Raw genomic sequence first — 19,535 nt, forward strand, 5'->3', positions numbered from 1 at the left:
CAATGGATTTTTTGATGAATGATTCAAACAATTTAGCATAAATATATATTCTATTTGATCAGTATAATGTAAATGACTATGGAACCATTTTTGGTCTTTACGAGCTTCGGTGTTGGCCGTATAATTGAACTATTTCAGGTTATTACAACACTCTAATTACAGCATCGCAAAAACGACACGAACTGCTCTAACATTACATATAATATGCTTATAGATCGTCTGTTAAAAAACAGGGCATGATGCGGCCTCCAGCCCCCTCGGGACGTGTGCATGATTTTCCCCTCATGCGTAAGTTGTAAGCATTATGTTCCTAACTTAACATGTAGTGATCGCCATAATTAATACTCATACTTAGTACTACTTATACTAACAACAAGGATCAAATAAGTTATAAGTGGAAACACAAAATAATTGAACAGAAATATAACCTAAGTTCACTTCACCATATGAATTAAAACATACTTAAATCTACGGTCAAATAGAACCTTGTTTCACCAACGAAAATTAAATACACTGTATTTTATTAGAAATAATTCTTCTGTACTGTTTAACATGCACATTATTTATTTTTTACATTTTCATTCTAATGAATAAACCATAAATATCCTATCCTAAAATCCCTGTATCTTTAACTCAACGTGAAACACCTTTTTCAGAGCTTATTATGGTTTTCCATAAGGTTTCGTACACCCCCACCACAACAACAGCAACAACAACAACAACAACAAAGTAGTTTGTAGGCTTACTCCCTGAGTAAACGAATATACTACAACGACAGAGTTCTTGGCGGTTTTGTAACTACCACTTACAGCTGAACACTTCGTAACCTAATATATTGTAATCTCCACTGCTTCAGTCATTTTTGCTTACTCGGGGAGTAAGCCTACAAGTACTTTGTTGCTGCTGTTTTTGTTCTTGCTACTGTTGTTCCTGTTGGGGGGTGGCGGGGGGGGGGGGTTTGTAAAGCCCCATAGAAAAGCCTAAAAATGTCTGAAAAAACTGTTTCGCGTTGAGTTAAATAATACAGGAATTTTAGGATAGGATATTTATGATATATTTATTAGAATAAAAATGTATGAAATAAATAATGTGCATGTTAAACAGTACAGAAGAATTGTTTCTATTAATACATAGCATATTATTTAAATTTTTGTTGGTGAAACAACGCACTATTTGACCGTAGAAACTGTGGAAACTGCTGCTTTGCAGGTGGACTTTTTAGTCAAAGGCGAAGCCCACCGTCAATAACTGTGGTTGTTGACAGCAAGGGCAAGCGGTCGTAAAACCCCTTTGCCAAACAGTAAACCGTGCCTGATGTTTTAATGGCGCATCAGGCAACCAAACCCTTCATGTAAGGATAACGGTGGGAAAGAAGAAGAAGAAGAAAGATCTTCACAGTTGAATCGATGTTGTAACCTAGCATAACTACAGTATGCGACTGACAGAGGAAGGAACAAAACAGATACTGATTGGCAAGCATCACGCACGCCATGATACAGAAAAATCAAGTCTGTCCCTTCTATCCTGATAGTGTACTACTTACATCACGAGAAAGAGAGTGTGGTTGTCCCATGACATAGTACGTCCTTCGTTACTTATTCTGCGCTGTTTGTTCAAGATATCAAAATACAACTTTCCAAGCGAATTTTTAAAACAAGCTTGACATCGAAAAAGATCGACGCACTGATGTCCCCAGAAATAACAAGTTTTTAATAAAAATGTTCTACGGATTTTACTTCAACAGATCTGACTGAGTGACAGACAGTGGTCTCAAATTTGCAAGTATTTTCAATATAATGGCATTCATTCTCTTAGAAAATCAAAGCTATATACCCTGGTCAAATATATCTTATCTTTTCGATTACTCTGAGAGTAAGCCTACAAACTACTTCGTTGTTGCTGTTGGGGGGGAAGGGGTAGGAAAGGTCAATGGAAGAGCCTAAAAAGGTCTGAAAAAGGTGTTTCTCGTTGAGTTAAAGATACAGGAATTTTAGGATAGGATATTTATGATTTATTTATTAGATTGAAAATGTATTATTTCTAATGAAATATAGCGTATTTATTTTAATTTTCGTTTGTGAAACAATGCCCTACTTTACCTTAGATTTTAGCATGTGCCCCGAGTAAAGCTGGAGTTCGGATCACGCCTTGTTAAATCTTAACCTTACAGCATTCGACTGACTACTCGCAATATGCTCTCCTTAAGATACTAAAAGAATTTTAAACCGCTCTCATCTTTCAAATCTCAGGTGATTGTGCTGAAGCTCTTGGTCTCATTCGAGTCACATTTATGCTCTCTCTCTCTCTCTCTCTCTCTCTCTCTCTGTCTCTCTCTCTCTTCAACTGCCTCCGAAACAGATTTTTGGAAGACGTTCTTGAATCTCTAATATAACTCAATAATGTAAAGCGCAAGTACATTCAGAGGCATTCGAATGCTAAATGAAATTGTTCTCGTATTAATTGTGTACGCAGTCACACGCGTAATGAGGCGAGTGATATATAGTATATATATATATATATATATATATATATATATATATAAATATATATATATATGCAGAAGCCAGGTACTATGTCGTACCTCTAAGTAAATGGGGATACAATCCACAATCCACTCAGGTCATTTCTCCTACTAACCACCCAACCACCATAGAACAAGCAGTTGACAATAGAAACATTCCCCCACGAAGATCAAGACGAATTCTGGAAAGAACGAGGGCTCAACCGCCTGATCATTCATAATTTGAACTAGCTTGTTTCCTAACCGTTGTTTTTTCAAATGCTTGTGCTCTTTCTTGTCAGTTCCTTGAGGTGACATATCACACTTTAGTGAACAAGACCACAGTTGATGGTCGAAAGCTTTAATCCTATACAAGTAATATATATTTAAACTACAAGAGGAATTTACTTCATTGTGGATTGTATCCCCATATATATATATATATATATATATATATATATATATATATATATATACATATATATAAAATATACATATATATATATATATATATATATATATATATATATATATATATAAAATACATACATATATATATATATATATATATATATATATATATATATAAGGTTAAGATTTAACAAGGCGTGATCCGACCTCCAGCTTTACTCGGGGTGCATGCTAAAATCTAAGGTAAAGTATAGCATTGTTTCACCAACGAAAATTAAATTAAATATGCTATAATTCATTACATATAATTTTTATTTACTGTTTAACAAGCCCATTATTGATTTTTTTACATTTTCATTCTAATGAATAAATCATTAATATCCTATCTAAAAATTCCTGTATATATATATAATATAATATATATCCTATATATATAGATAGATAGCTAGATAGATTAGATAGATAGATCGCTAGATAGCTAACGATTATGATATATACGCTCGATAGATAGATCTCTAGATCATATATCTACTATATATCTATCTATTATCTGGATTATATATATATATCGATATATATATATATATATAGATAGATAGATAGATAGATAGATAGATAGATAGATAGATAGATAAGATAGATAGATAGAGGAAGAATATAAGATAGATAGATATATATATATATATATATATATATATATATATTATATATATATATCTATATATATATATATAACATGAACAGAAAGTAAAGCACAACAGTTAAAGAATATATTACTGTGCCATTGAAAAACACACATTATATATATATATATAATATATATATTATATATATATATATATATATCTATTGTATAAGGCCACTTACCAGGGGATGGATATATTGCGGTAGTCGAAGGAGGAGGAGTTGAACCTGTCCAACTCTGCGATATGACACCAGTGGTCAGGAGTAGCCGCCAGAAATGCTGAAAAGCGGGAGAAGGAAATCAATTGAGGAAAATAAAAAATTGCAGGAGGTTGGTGTAATGGATTCACACAAGTCCTGGATGAGGAGTGTCACCTTTGCATCGAGCTCACCCTTCCCTTCGTTCCAGCTCTTCGGAAGAATCGGGGTTTTGCATTTTTGTTTGTCTATTTATTTACTTATTTATTTATTCATTTATTTTTTGTTGGCGATTCTCTTCATTTTAAATGGAAATGCTGCTTAATGTTGTATATGTATAGTTTGCCCATAGGAAATACATTTCGAAGTAAAAATTATCTTTGCAATCAATTTCTTCTTATGTAGTTAGCCTCTTCAGGAGGAGTGCTGGAAAAGTTACGTAAAAGTTACAGACCTCTGTAATAATAATAATAATAATAATAATAATAATAATAATAAGATGCCGAAGTAGCTCCAGGACTCATGCAGAAGAGTGTGTGCTCCTAGAAACAGCGCACACAGTGAGAAAATTGACGGACTCCTAAGGAGGCAGGATGCAACCAGGAACCCCACACTATGAAAACCACCCAGTTGAATATGAAGACTGTGATAGAAAAATAATAATAATAATAATAATAATAATAATAATAATAATAATAATAATAATACACGGATGGTTCGACAGATCTAGGACGAGCAGATTTCTCTGAAGACCACAGCATCACTTGTGTATTTAAGTGTGACATTACATTTCCTTGGTAGGCTACACGAACATCGCAGACGAGCTGTGCACTTGCATATCTTTACTGTCAACTTCCCAACCCTTTACGTCACTGACCCATACACCCCACCCCTTATAAATGATTTCGTGCGCACATAATTGTACATTTATGATTTTAATTTGATTTTGTTTGTTTGTATGGTGTTTTTACGTTGCATGGAACCAGTGGTTATTCAGCAACGGGACCAACGGCTTTACGTGACTTCCAAATCACGTCGAGAGTGAACTTCTAACACCAGAAACACACATCTCTCACTCCTCAATGGAATGTCCGAGAATCGAACTCGCCGTCACCAAGGTGGCACGCCAACACCATACCGACCACGCCACTGAGGCGCTCCTTTTTTTTCTTTTTTTTTATTTAATCTGTCGCGACAAGCACTCCGGCCACAAGGCTCTCGTGAGGTCAGTGAAGAGAGAGAGAGAGAGAGAGAGAGAGAGACCTTACAGACCTTACATCTTGTTCGGGTTGCCCCAGGTCCCTCAGTGTGAGGCACCTCTAATGTCTACCAGAGAGTTGCTAGTGCATCTTCCGGTATATTTTGCATCCTCCAATCTTGGATGGTCTGGGATGCAGCTTAGATATTTGTCGAGCTTATTCTTAAACACATCTACGCTCACTCCTCATATATTCCTCAGATGAGCTGGCAACGCATTGAATAGACGCTGCATTGCCGATGCTGGTGAGTAGTGGATTAATGTCCTGTGTGCTTTCCTTAGTTTTCCTGGTATAGTTTTGGGCACTATTAATCTACCTCTGCTTGCTCTTTCTGATATTTTTAGCTCCATGATGTTTTCGGCTATTCCTTCTATCTGTTTCCATGCCTGAATTATCATGTAGCGTTCTCTTCTCCTTTCTAAACTATATAATTTTAAAAATTGTAGTCTTTCCCAGTAGTCAAGATCCTTAACTTCTTCTATTCTAGCTGTAAAGGACCTTTGTACACTCTCTATTTGTGCAATATCCTTTTGATAGTGTGGGTACCATATCATATTGCAATATTTTATAAAGCATAATCATGTGTTTTTGAAGTGCCGTAACAACATTCCCATTTTTGCTTTACATTTTGCCAGAGAGAGAGAGAGAGAGAGAGAGATGCGATCCAAAAATAGCAGGTGATGAAGGCACAAGCATCTCAAGATGGAACTATAGTAGATTCACATCAACCGTGCATTTGACGTCTAGGCCAGTCCCTTACGACGCTCCTGATTGGCTGTTGATAAGCCAATCACAGGGCTGGAAATTCTCAGTCTCTCGAGAGAGGTCACATAGGTAGGATGCATGATCCACCTCTCCTGAGGGATACTTCTGAAAGACGTATCCCTCAGGAAAGGTGGAACACAGATCCTACCCATTTGAGCTCTCGAGAGAGACTGAGAGTTTCCAGCCCTGTGATTGGCTTATCAACAGCTAATCAGGAGCATCGTAAGGGACTGGCCTAGACATCAAATACACGGTTGATGTGAATCTACTATAGTACAAACCCTTACTGAGAAGTCATAGTTAGGTAAGTTGGACAGCAATGCTGGAAAAAGGAGGCGGGAATGGAGGTCAAATACAGAAGGAACTGCCAATACCCTTCAGTTAAAATGTATCACGTATATATAACTTAGATTTACACAAGCTGTTCATATGTAAGGAGCGGATGTGAGACTGTTCTTCGTTTTGGCAATAATATCACGGCAATGCCAACCAGCTGTCTGAGCTTAACCTGAAACATCCGTTTAAGGACAGACTGCTTACTGCAATATATATATATATATATATATATATATATATATATATATATATATATATATATAAATGCTTTTTGGCATAGTTTTTCTCTTATACAATTCTCGTTAAAAGCTATTGCTTTAGTGGCATCAGTAAGTTTTCTTGCATACACACGGAAGTTTTGTTTTTCATATTCTCGTTCGCCAATTTCTGGTGAAAAATACGCAGAGTTCCTTCAATATATATATATATATATATATATATATATATATATATATATATATATATATATATATATATATATATATATATATATATATATATATATACAGAAATTAATTCTCCATGAACCCCTGATAGTTTCCAAAGCGCAAATCTAGAGCCCTTATCAACCACTGGATATGGAAGTACCATATCAGTGCAGATGGCCGTTCTACTCAGTTCTGAAAGTCATATCCGCTGGGATGCTTTGAGAATGATACGGCCTCATTTGTGGTCCCTGTCCGCGATACTCTTTTTCTTCATTGACTCTTTCTTCTGGGTCGTTAATGGACGTGAAATTCTCTGCATCATGTCATATGGAGTGAACGAACATTTTTTGACATGACGATCGCCAGTGACGTGAGCGTGCGTACCACAGGCATCTAGCTAGCGTCACTGTTTATCTAAACCTCTATTTTTTTCCACGTTTTCTTCTTCTTCTTCTTCTTCTTCAGAAAGTGGTTATCTGAGCCTCGTGAAAAGAGCCGTATCATGTAAGGCAAATCGGCAGAAGTGGCTGTTACTTAAAGGGATAGGATGCGCTCAATTACGAATATGAGCACAAAGAGGGGCAGCTGGCTGACGACCTCCGACTTTCTTGCCCACCTTAGGACCGGCAATGCGTATTTGGGGGCAAACCCTACAACCCCAGAACCCTACCCCACCCCGGTACCCCGTCCCTACCCTCACACCATATCCCAAGCCGTTTCAAAGAGTCCTATTGTATTTGTACAACAAACGAGCACATCCCGAATCCTACGATGCATTCTCTTGGCGAGGGTCGAAGAGGGACCACTCCGGTTTCGACAGAGCAATTCTACCGTAATGCCTTCATCTCCACGACATCCGGGCGATGGAGATGATGGCTGACCAGCATCACCTCCTACAGAGAGTTGCATAACACCACCACCGTTTGTGCCGCCCCCTCACAGATAACTGAATGCCCTTTGAACGCCAGAGAGAGAGAGAGAGAGAGAGAGAGAGAGAGAGAGAGAGGTTGTTGGTCAGTAACCCTGGTGTCTCACGCCAGAGGAAATAATGATGCTTTCCTCTGAAAAGGCAATTGCAGAAATCAAGAAAGGAGCTCACAAAAGAGGGTAAAATTCGGTGTAAGATTAACTAAACAAGTTAATCTTATATGAAGAGACCGGTGTTTGTATGTTTTTTCTTTTTGCATTTGGCAGCATCAAGAGTGTTGCTTGTTTGTTTGTTTGTATGGTGATTTGACGTTGCAAGGAACCAGTGGTTATTCAGCAACGGGACCAAGGGCTTTGCGTGACTTCCGAATCACGTCGAGAGTGAACCTCTATCACCAGAAATACACATCTCTCACCCCTCAATTGAATGTCAGAGAATCGAACTCGCGGCCACCAAGATGGCAGGCCAAGACCATACCGATCACGCCACTGAGGCGCTCCAAGAGTGTTGCTATCCCTGATGCTGTCACATTTCGAAAGCTAACTGTCTTTAAATCACTTCCAGTCCGTGTTAACATATATCTGGGATTATCCCACCACCAGGCTAAGATTTCTCATGAATGTGCTTATATCGCTTTTGTAATCACAAACATGGTTTTTCAGATTCTTAAATAATCTCGTTGCGAGCAGAAAAAGTTAAGTATATCTTAGTTTTACCAGACCACTGAGCTGATTAACAGCTCTCCTAGGGCTGGCCCAAAGGATTAGTAGATATTTTTACGTGGCTAGGAACCAGTAGGTCACCTAGCATCGGGACCTACAGCTCATTGTGGGATCCGAACTACATTATATCGAGAACTTCATTCCGCGTTGGCCGAGCCGAGAATCGAACTTTGGACCACCGGGTTGGTAGCAGAGCGCGAAAACCACTTGTCCAACGAGGAACTGTCAAGAGCTGATTGGGCACTTCTAAACCAAGGCTGCATTCCTGCAGTAATTCAAAAAGTTCCTGACAACACGATTCATCAGATATCAAACTCTTCGAATGCTTGGGGGAAAGAGGTCACTACAAATACCCTGATTATCAGAATGCTTCAATTACACCACTAAAATGAACGTTTCAATAGATTCTCTTCCGGTAATGAGATGTCCTCACCATCGATGCTAAAATCAACGAATGGATGGCTCAGGTAAGACTTACAAGGCGTGAGCCAACCTACAGCTTACTTAGGGCACGTGTAAAATCTATGGTCAAACAGAGCATTGTTTCACCAACGAAAATTAAAATATAATTGTTCTCTACTGTTCAACATGCACATTATTGACTTTTTATATTTTCATTCTAATAAATACAACACAAATATCCTATGCTAAAATTCCTGTATCTTTAACTCAACGTGATACATCTTTTTCAGACCTTTTTAGGCTTTTCCATAGACCTTTCTTGCCCCCAACAACAACAATAACAACAAAGTGGTTTGTAGGCTTACTCCCTGAGTAAGCAAAAATGAAGGAACTATTGTTTGTTTGTTTATATGGAACCAGTGGTTATTCAGCAACGGGACCAACGGCTTTACGTGACTTCCGAACCACGTCGAGAGTGAACTTCTATCACCAGAAACACATCTCCCTCACCACTCAATGGAATGCTCGAGAATCGAACTCACGGCCACCGAGGTGGCACGCCAACACTATACCGACCACGTCACTGAGGCAATAAAGCAAATCACAATGAAAAGCTCTGCCTCTGACGCTGCTCCAAAATGAACTGCAAAGCATCATGAAAGTTTTGCACTTTTCTTCATAATTAAAAAAGAAATTGTTTGAAAATATTTACAAAAGTGTTATGGCGGTTCATTTCCCCACTAAAGACACCAGTGCCGCGGTTATTAGGTTGTTTGGAAATGGATTTTTAAAAATTTTGGCCAAGTCCCAGTGCTGGGACCTGTGAGGTCATTCAGAGCTGAAAGAGAAACTGACGCCTGAAAGGTTTGAAATGTGTAACGTGAGGAAAACCTCAAATCAGTTGCACTAGGAAACAATTGTTAGGAGAGGGTGGAAAGTAAGATGGAAGAAAGCGAATATGAAAGGAAGCACAGTAAAAGGAACGAAAGGGGTTGCGAAAAACCTTAAGTAACGCTTACACAGTCCCCTACGGGAACCTACTTTTAAAGCACTGGCAGTTACGAACCCAGGGTTATGGCACATTCCAAAAAACGAATGACTGTGTAGATTTGATATGGCAGCGAAAACTGCCTCTTTTCAGATGACTTTGGTGATTTCCTACAGAGACTTTGGGAGAACGTTGACGAATTCTAGCTGGGGTCCTAACTGCATTTGCAAAAGCAAATCTGTTTCGGCCCCTTAAAAAAAAAATAACGATGTGAATTCAGGAAAACCTCCATTGCTTTCCAAGGTCGTAAGGCGGTATAGGTTTGGTAATGATTTATCTAAAAGATAGGAATACAGTTTCATAGTTTCGTAGGGTTGTGATGACTAATTCTTCGGAAATTAGCGCTCCCATAACTAATTTGTTTAAGAAAGCGCAGAGTTTCGAAGTTTCGTCTTTAAAGAAGAAGGTTGTACAGAAGCTTTGATAACCAACTAAAGGAAATGATAATTCACATGCCAGAGCCACCGAGACCTGACTTTGCAAGGAATTTGATTTAACGATCGAAACCAGCCGCAGTTTTATTGTAGGACTTGGACGGGGGTAAAGCATATCCCGCGGATCCTTATTCCAACTGAATTGAATATAGAATTCAGGCCTAAGGCCAAGCACTGGGACCTATAAGGTCATTCGGCGCTGAAACGGAAATTGACAGCAAAAAGTTTGAAAGGTGCAACGGGAGGAAAACCTCAAAGCAGTCGCACTATGAATCAATTGTCAGGAGAGGGTGGAAGGTAAGATGGAAGAAAAGAATATGGAAGGAAGCACAGTAAAAGGAACTAAAGTGGTTGCAGCTAGGGGTCGATGACACGCTGCAAAGAACCCTTAAGTAATGCCTACATGCGGTACACTGACGGCACTCCCCCCCAAACGAAACTGTTCAACTTTCGAGAAGGAATTCTTTGTCAGTGTCAGTTTTGCAACACTGAGATTAATGTATGCAAGGTTCTTGTTTTAAGTGTATACATCATCAGGATCTCTCCAGTTTATTAGGGAAGAATTAAGAACAAGAATAAACATCTTAAGCGATCGAGCCTGGGATGACAAGGCTATAACCTGAAGATGGTTAAAAAAAGTGGGAAGAATAATCATTGCCTCCAGCCTCTTCCCAGTTTTTATGGCGAGTCAAGATGACGTTGGGTTCGAGGTGATAATGTTCCTTGTATGGAGTTTTTTTTATGTTAATTTTTCTAAATTTAGCAAAAATTCCGTTGGAGCAACTCTTCATGAATTATTCAGAGTTCCCGAGGACGAGTCTACAGTAAATGTTTTCGGTTTTACTTTCCTATATTTTACCTTAATTAAAATCTGGTTTTTCCTCTTAATAAAGTCATCCTGATTTGGACGCCCGATCTGGTGTTGCCCTGGGTCCTTCCTTCTTCGCTCGTCAGCGTCCCTGGTCACCCCTTCGTGACCAACCAACCCCACCCCGACCCCAAAAAGTCTCCGACGAAATGTTCTGGTCAGTTCGAGGCCGGACGATGATGACGATTCCAGATTTAGTGGCAAATCTACGAGAGAAGTTTCCAGTCTCGCAAGGTCGGAATAAGAGTTTCCGATAAGCCAGTCAGCAAGCGGTGATTGCAAGACTCACCATGGAAGGAAAAGACATTCCATCGAAGTGCGAACATTGGCCCCGCCCACTTAGGAGTTATATTAGCTCCCTCGCGATCGCCCCAACATTGGCCCCGCCCACTTAGGGGCTATATTAGGTACATTACCTCCCCTTGCGATCACCCCAGTGTTACGTGCTGCCCTAAGAGCAAGAGCCCGCGTTGGCATAACGCCAGCATAATCATAAACATTTCCTCGTTGGACGAGTGGGTTGCGTTTTCGCCAACCAACTCGGTAGTTGCGAGTTCGATTCCCTGCTCTGCCAACGTGGAGTCAGAGGAATTGATTTCTGGCGATTAGAAATTCATTTCTCGATATAATGTGGTTCGGATCCCACAATAAGCTGTAGGTGCCGTTGCTAGAATATACTTAACTTAAAGTTAACCATAAACAACAACGCCATACTAAGGACGAGAGAGAGAGAGAGAGAGAGAGAGAGAGAGAGAGAGAGAGTGAAGCACTTCACATTCTATCTGCAAGAGAAAGTTTCCATCGGACGGTTGAGCACAAAAGTGACAGCCTATCTGCGCGGCCCTTTCGAAGTTTTGGAAGTACATATAGCAGCAGCGACTGCTATCTATCTCACCCTGGTTATAGAACTATCATAAGCAGTGTGTTGTTCTAAGGATCTGATATCGACGCTTTCGTTTCATGACATTTGCTTTGTGTGTGTGTGTGTTTCCTTTTACTTTCTTTGTCCTATTTCCAGTTGCTGGTGCGGAATTGTTTTATTGGGCTCATAAAAACCGATAAAATATATCCCGTTCCAAAAATAAAAAGCTATATAATTTCAATAACTTAAATCAATAACATAATTCATGGATTTTTCCCGTCAAACGCGGCTACTCACAGAGGCTTTATCCTAGTACTCAATGAGACAACGGTATGGATAGGTATAGGTGTACTGAACACAACACGTGACGACGTGGGAACACCTACACAGAACGAGGCTGTTGCATTTCAGTATGGCCGATAAGGGTTCAAGAGTCCTCTTGAAACTGATAACACACAGTTGCTACATATTGTCACTCGTCAGCCCATCGGAGAGAACGAATTATCATTACCGATAAAGCGCTGTCAGCCAGTAACTGTGGAGCCGATGGGCACTTGTTTTCCTAAAGATAAGATTAGCTATGTTCTCATCCGAAAAAGAGGTAAAACTTGGATTGTTGTGCAGCAAATTGATAATAATGTGGAAATGTTGAACATCTTCAATGGGTACGTTTCTCCCTAATAATATATCTCCCTCATAAAGCTGGTGACTTGCTGACCCTATTTCTCCAAAATTACAATGCAGAGGGGGTGTTATTGTGGCTGAATTCAATATAGAATTTAGGCCAAAGGACGAGCACTGGGACCTATTAAGTCATTCAGCGCTGAAAAGGAAATTGACTGTAAAGGTTTGAAAGGTGTAACAGGAGGAAAACCTCAAAGCATTTGCACTATAAATCAATTGTTAGAAGAGGATGGAAAGTAAGATGGAAGAAAGAGAATACAAAAGGAGGTGCAGTAAAGGGAACGAAAGTGGTCGCAGCTAAGGGCCAAAGGCACGCTGCAAAGAACCTTAAGTAATGCCTACATTGCACCGCATGAGGTGCACTGACGCCACTAACCCCCTAAAGAGGAGAGAATGTTATGAAAATGAAAAATTACTTTACAATATCAACAAAGTTGAATGAATGCATTTACCGGAATTAAGCAAAAGCCAATCTTAAGAGATATTGAACACAAAAGCTAATAAACTGTCGCTTGAAAAAAAAAATCCCTCTCTTATTAATGTAGTGGCATCAGTGAATTGTCAGCAATATCTAAATAATTTTCCTTGGCCATTATGGGCACCAAGGCTGGTAAGCCCCATAGCAAATTCTAATAGGCCTTGGCACGCTGCGTCATACCCAGCAGAGGGCAAAGTAGCAAAGCCAAAAAGGCATCAAAACCACAGGTGTCAGTCATGACAAAAAAAAAAAAAAAAAAAAAAAAAAAAAAACTGGTTCATGACCACCTGACTGAAATTCATTCACTGGTTTTCGACGAACAAAACTTTAAACATTCCTTTCCACTTTCCAATCCTGAGCAAAGCTTTCATTGAAGCTATAAAATGTTCTTATCTCCTCGTGAAGAGATAGAACTTTAAAACGGAAAAGCTCAATTTCTGGGAAGATACAGATATGTTTATTAATTCTCTGTATGTATTCATAAACCCTCTGGTAGAAAAAAAAAAGATATCCCATATGTTATACTACTATGACCCACATTCGTACCAAAGATGCCTTGCTACGAATAGCAGTTACTTTTGTCTCGTAGTCTACAGCACCATCAAGCTTTTCAACTTATTCTAAAAACATCCTAAAAATTCCATTGCATTTCTCAGTCTAAATAGTTGCAATACTTTGCAATCTTGGAGTACCTCAACTCCGAATCGAATCAAGCCTCAGGACGACTTCTCCATATGGGCCATAACAATGCATCTTGATGTGCATTGCTATTGCTACAGATAGCAAGAGTTAACAGGCCGTCACATTTCAATGCTACTGATCTTCAAAAAGCAAAAACACCAGGTAGATCTGATGCTCATCATTCAAATTTGCATTTTACATGAGAATATCGTTGGTAAGGTGATTACGAGATCATGGGTAGGGCACTGGCCCAAAAAACACAACAAAGGCGTTTCAAGAGGTCCCTAAGATCAAGCATATCTTGGCTTCGGGGAGTAAGACGAACAAACGCGCCCTCCAGCAAAATGAAGACCCATGGCAAGATGTCAGTGAAAGAGTAACTGGGAAACATTCGTGAATTTAGTCTTAATTTATATAAAGCAGCTTCGTATGTTTGTTTGTATGGTGTTTTTTACGTTGCATGGAACCAGTGGTTATTCAGAAACGGGACCAACAGCTTGACGTGACTTCCGAACCACGTCGTGAGGGAACTTCTATCACCAGGAATACACATCTCTGACCCCTCTCAATGGAATGCCCGAGAATCGAACTCGCGGCCACCGAGGTGGCAGGCCAAGACCAAACAGACCACGCCACTGAGGCGCTCAAAGCAGCCAGAGTTACGTTCGTTTGAAGAGATACTACCCGAATTATCCGATTTTTCAAGATTTTATTTTCTCCCTGTGTTATAATACGGCCATTTTTCTTCTTCGTAAATGTATGGTTGAGAAATGTGGAGTTACGTAACAGAAGTCGTTAAGAGGTTAGTGGGAAAAGAAACCCAGAGGATTACTGGGTCTTGACCCAGTCTGACAAACTACGCCACAGTTAGTGCCTGAAAGTACTCGAGTTTTAAGTCAAGTCCTATGTAAATACTTGCATGTAAACAAGTTACACTCAGTAATCCTGTGGGTTTCCTTTTCCATCTGCAGAAGAAAAACTGAGAGACGTTTTTCATTGATTTAAAAGGGTAAGTCAAAGAAGAAACGATTTGAGTTCTCCTCCGTTTTCTTTATCCACTTTCCGGTTTGTTTTCAGTTATAAAAAACCTACTGTCTGTCATTCCGTCAGCATTTATTCTGCCTCCGCCTCAGATCTAAATAAACGACTATGGTTAAAGGGCTGCAAATTGTTATTTTGATAATCCACCCTCCAATCATCAAACACACCAAATTGCAAGCCTCAAACCTCAGTAGTTTTAATATTATTTAAAGTCAAAGCTACCCATGGATCGTGCATCTGGCAGCGCTTTCCGGAGGCATGCGCCGCACCCTCATTCTACCGTGTCTGGTGAGCAACTGAAAACGCTACCGGTCACGGCTGATGATTTTATCCGTTGTACAGAAAACTCGACGAAACCTCGGGGCATTTTTTACCTTTTTTTATACTGCACATGAATAACGAACGCTCATACAAGATTATCGAGTGAACATATATATATATATGGTATATATATATATATATATATATATATATATATATATATATCTATATATATATAGATATATATAATATATATATATATATGTATATATAATATATATATATATATAAAAAAAATATAATAAATATTATTAATTAAATAATATATATATCTTAAGTAGAAATGAAGAAATGGACAGCAATCGCCTGTTCTATCAAAAAATACCGAATCCACTATTACTATTATTATTATTGAAAAAGAAACCCACAAAATCACTTTGTAACTTGTTTACTTCTAAGTATTTACATTTAGTTTTACCACACACTCGAGTACTTTCAGGCCCTATCTGTGGCCCATTTTCAAGAGATGTTTGGGATGTTAGCCTGGGTCAAGGCCCAGCAGTCTTCTGGAACTTCTTCTCGTTGAGCTGTCATTTATGTGATGGCTGTTCTGGTTTCCTTGAGAGTTGCCAATCCCCTCTTGTCGCTCTGATATCCTGAGCTGATGGTCAATGGGATTAATCCTTAAGGTAAGGGAGTGGTCACCAAAAGTCTGTTGGGCAGGAAACCTAATCTCCAGGTCAGCACGGTCAATCTTAGCTTCTTTTAATATCAAAGCTCGGCTTATGGGATCTTCTGCGGTAAAACCTTTGTTTCCTTCTATTACTTTAATCTCTCTGATGAGTGCACCTTCTACTACCCTCCTGTGACTAATTTTGTTGCTTTTGTATATCTACTGTTTTTTAAATCCATCCTATGGTCATTTTCCCAACAATGCCTAGCTATAGCACTCCCCTAAGAGTTAAGTTGTACGGCCCTTCTATGTTCTTGGATTCTAGTCCTTATTCCTCTACCTGATTCCCCTGATTAAGTGATTTTGTGGGTTTCTTTTTCAATCTTCAAAAGAAAACTGAAAGAAGTTTTTGTTTGGTCCATTATTATTATTATTATTATTATTATTATTATTATTATTATTATTGTGTATGCTGGAAACAGACCTTTCAAACACGTTTTGTTAAAAATAATGGCAGAATTCACAGAATTGATTTTATATAAAATTCTTTCAATTCTCCTAATGATTTGTCTTTCTGGCACGCTGGTATTATAAAGCAGCTGTCCAATATTCATCGTGCTGTAGGTTGTCAACGGAATTTCGGACTGGTGTTATTAAAGGAAACTGGTTATCAGGGACAGGCTGGGGTCGTCAACAGGTATACAGGTGTATCTCGTAGGTCGGGAACAGGCCGTAGTCGTCTGGGGGTCTATCCAGTATTCCTTGTTTTTTCTTCTTTTTTTTATTTTTCTATAGGCGTCTACATGTTTCGGCCACCTCGTTTGGCCATCTTCAGGACGGGATCGCTGAGTGCAATGGTCTGTGTCGGATGGATTCACCCTATTTATTGCATTCGGGTGGTTTGAGGAGATGGGTACCTCACTTTTCATTGGGCAATACCTGTGACGTCGCGAGCGATGTCATCAGGGGGCCGGTTGCTGGTTGGCTGTCCTCTTCGTGGACGGAGCCTCATCCTTATTGGTGATGGTGGAGGTCCCCTCGAAGGGCGTGCTACCAGGTCGTCCTCAGGGCAAGAGCTTGAGCTTCGATCACCCTCAGGGTTACTAGGGACGTCCTCAGGATGAGAGCTAATGCTTCTATCATCCTCAGGATTCCTCTGGTGCGATGGTCGTTGTGGGGCGCTGTCTGCTGCTCTCCTGACGGCGGTGGGGAGGAGGAAGGTCTCCTGTGTGACGTTCAAACTGGGCTTCTCCCTGCCGAAGTGCAGCGCTTCTAAGATTCGCAAACGACGTAGATCGGGTGCTTGGTCGATAACCTCGAAGTTACCGACGATGTCGCTGCGGCGGATTCTTTTATTATGTGCAGTCCTTGCATGATTAAATATTGTTCCTTCCTGCGCGTGACAGATCCTCTTGGAGAGGCGCACTGACGTCAGTCCCGATGTATGTTCCGAGGCATCCTCGGATTGGGCACGTGTATCTGTAGATGACGTTCGTCCTCTTCAAGGGATCCTGTGACGGTGCGGGATTATTCTTCATAATTAGGCTGCATGTTTTCTTACTTCTATAAAATATGATAAAGTTGATCTGTTTGTTGTTGTCGGTCGGGGAAATGTGATTCTTGATTATTTCCCGTTGGGCTCGCTCGTCTTCTTTATATCGCCGATGGAAGGTTCCCTTGTAGAAAAAAATTAATTTTCTGCTGGGGGTCTGGGCGGGGTTCCTGTAGGTACCATTTCTCCATGCTCTTCCTAAAGACGTTCTGGATGCTGCGGTTGGTGTGTCCGTTGTTTACTAGGACCTGGGCTGCACGTTCCATCTCCTTATGGGTGTCTGCCCATGTTGAACAATGGGAAAGAGCTCTCCTGATGTAGGCGCCGATGGTGGTGTCCTTATAGCGTTCAGGGCATTCACTCTCGCCGTTCAGACACATTTCCAGGTTCGTGGGCTTCGTGTAGACCCTTGTAGCGAACGCTCCCTCCTTCTGTTCAACCAGGACGTCCAAGAAGGGAAGACGGCCATCACGGCTATATTCGCTGGTAAATCGTAAACGGCTGTGGGTATGGAAGGCTTGACGTATTTCCTCGATCTCCTCCATCGTTCCTGCTTGGATGAGGGTGATATCTAAATATCTTACGTGTATAGATGGCTTCCTAATGCTCCTAAAGACACGCCCCTCCACTATGCCCATATAAAAGTTCGCAAACAAGACCCAGAGGGGGGATCCCATCGCTACACCATCGATTTGTAAGTACATATGGCCATGGTGGTTAACGAAGGGAGCCTTCTTGGTGCATATTTCCAGCAGAGAGCGAAGGGCGTGGTCGGGGATATTCAGTGGGTCTGTGGATGGGCACCTGTAGACACGTTCAAGGATCATTTCGATGGTTTCATCTACAGGAACGTTGGTAAACAGGGAGTCTACATCCATCGATCCAATACTGCCTCCAAGGTGCGCAGATCTTAAGGCTTGCTGGGGATGTAGGGGGTGAGAATAGAATTTAGTTGTTTAGCAAGGTGGTATGTACGTGCTGGTATTTGGCTAATGATAGGTCTTAAAGGGTTTCCATGTTTGTGAATTTTTACATTACCGTAGATGTACCGGAGGTTAGTCCCCAGAAATACTAGGGAGGTGTAAGGCGTTTGTGGCTGCGTTGATAGTTTCTATGATCCTATTGACTTCGCGTTTAATGTCGTCTACGAGGTTCTTGGTAATACGTTGAAACTTACTGGTATCGGGGAGGATCTCGTCGATTTTTTGTCTATATTCGGTAGTCTTGATAAGTACTAGGGCTGCGGTGATTTCTTCGTTTTCTCTCAAACTTTTAGCAGCATCCCGCAGACGGCGATCGACGATGTGACTTTTATAAGTCCCTCGGTCTGTAAGGACTTCTGCAAAGAGGAGAGGTTGAAGGGCGTCAGTGGTGTGTACATTTCCAAGGCTTTCTTGTTTTAGTATCGTCTCCTTAAGGTATTCTATCTCCATCCTCTTATTGAGGGGACGGGGGCGAGAGATGAAGTGGCAATTCAGGCCTTTCTTGAGTATGTCCTCTTCTTCAGGGGATGGGGTGTAGGTGGTCAGGTTAATATATTTGTCATGTTCTTGCGGCAGGCGTATTTTACCTCCATTAAGGTTAATTACTTTTCTTGTAATGGTCTTCTGTTTCTTCAGGGCGTCTTTCTCCTCCATACGTTTCAGGCAGTCGACGATGTCCTGATGGGGCTGCTACAGGATTCATATCGCGGATTTCATCCCATTTCATGACGAGTTGCGCCCTTTCATTGATGAGCGTGGCTTTCTCTTGCTCTTTGGATTCTAGTTCCTGCTGCAGGCGGCTCCTCCTGAAGCTTTGCATGCCGGGGTGGTGCTGCGTTGTGGGGTCTGCATGCCGGATATCTGTGTATGCTGGAAACAGACCTTCTTCCAAACAAGTTTCATTAAAAATAATGGCAGAATTCACAGAATTGATTTTATATAAAATTCTTTCAACTCTCCATTTGTCTTTCTGGCACGCTGGTATTATAAAGCATTCTGTTCTCATATTCCCGGCTGTCAGATCGTCAACGGAATTTCGGACTGGTGTTATTAAAGGAAACTGGTTATCAGGGGCAGGCTGGGGTCGTCAACAGGTATACGGGTATTTTATTCTCCCTGTTTCTTCTTCCTTGACTTCCTGGAGCCACGTTGCATGTTTGTTGTGTGATATCGGATTGTTCCATATGTTTTCCCAGAGCCTCTTACTTGGTTATTATTATTATTATTATTATTATTATTATTATTATTATTATTATTATTATTATTATTATTATTATTATTTTATCTCTCAAAATGTTGTTATTATTTCTACAATAGACTGTTTTCTCCTTCCCATT

General features: G+C 40.2%; 1 protein-coding gene across 7 annotated transcripts in view; it reads right to left on the reverse strand.

Moving 5' to 3' along the window:
- Positions 1 to 19,535, reverse strand: part of LOC135212751 (organic cation transporter protein-like) — a 78,494-nt gene that overhangs the window by 40,634 nt on the left and 18,325 nt on the right. For all 7 annotated transcript variants that reach the window (XM_064246480.1, XM_064246484.1, XM_064246478.1 and 4 more), the window contains exon 3: positions 3,779 to 3,875. In XM_064246480.1, the coding sequence (XP_064102550.1) occupies positions 3,779 to 3,875 (97 nt within the window). The remainder of the gene's footprint in view (positions 1 to 3,778; positions 3,876 to 19,535) is intronic.

Source organism: Macrobrachium nipponense, chromosome 41, assembly GCF_015104395.2.
Source record: "Macrobrachium nipponense isolate FS-2020 chromosome 41, ASM1510439v2, whole genome shotgun sequence".
NCBI lineage: Eukaryota > Metazoa > Arthropoda > Malacostraca > Decapoda > Palaemonidae > Macrobrachium > Macrobrachium nipponense.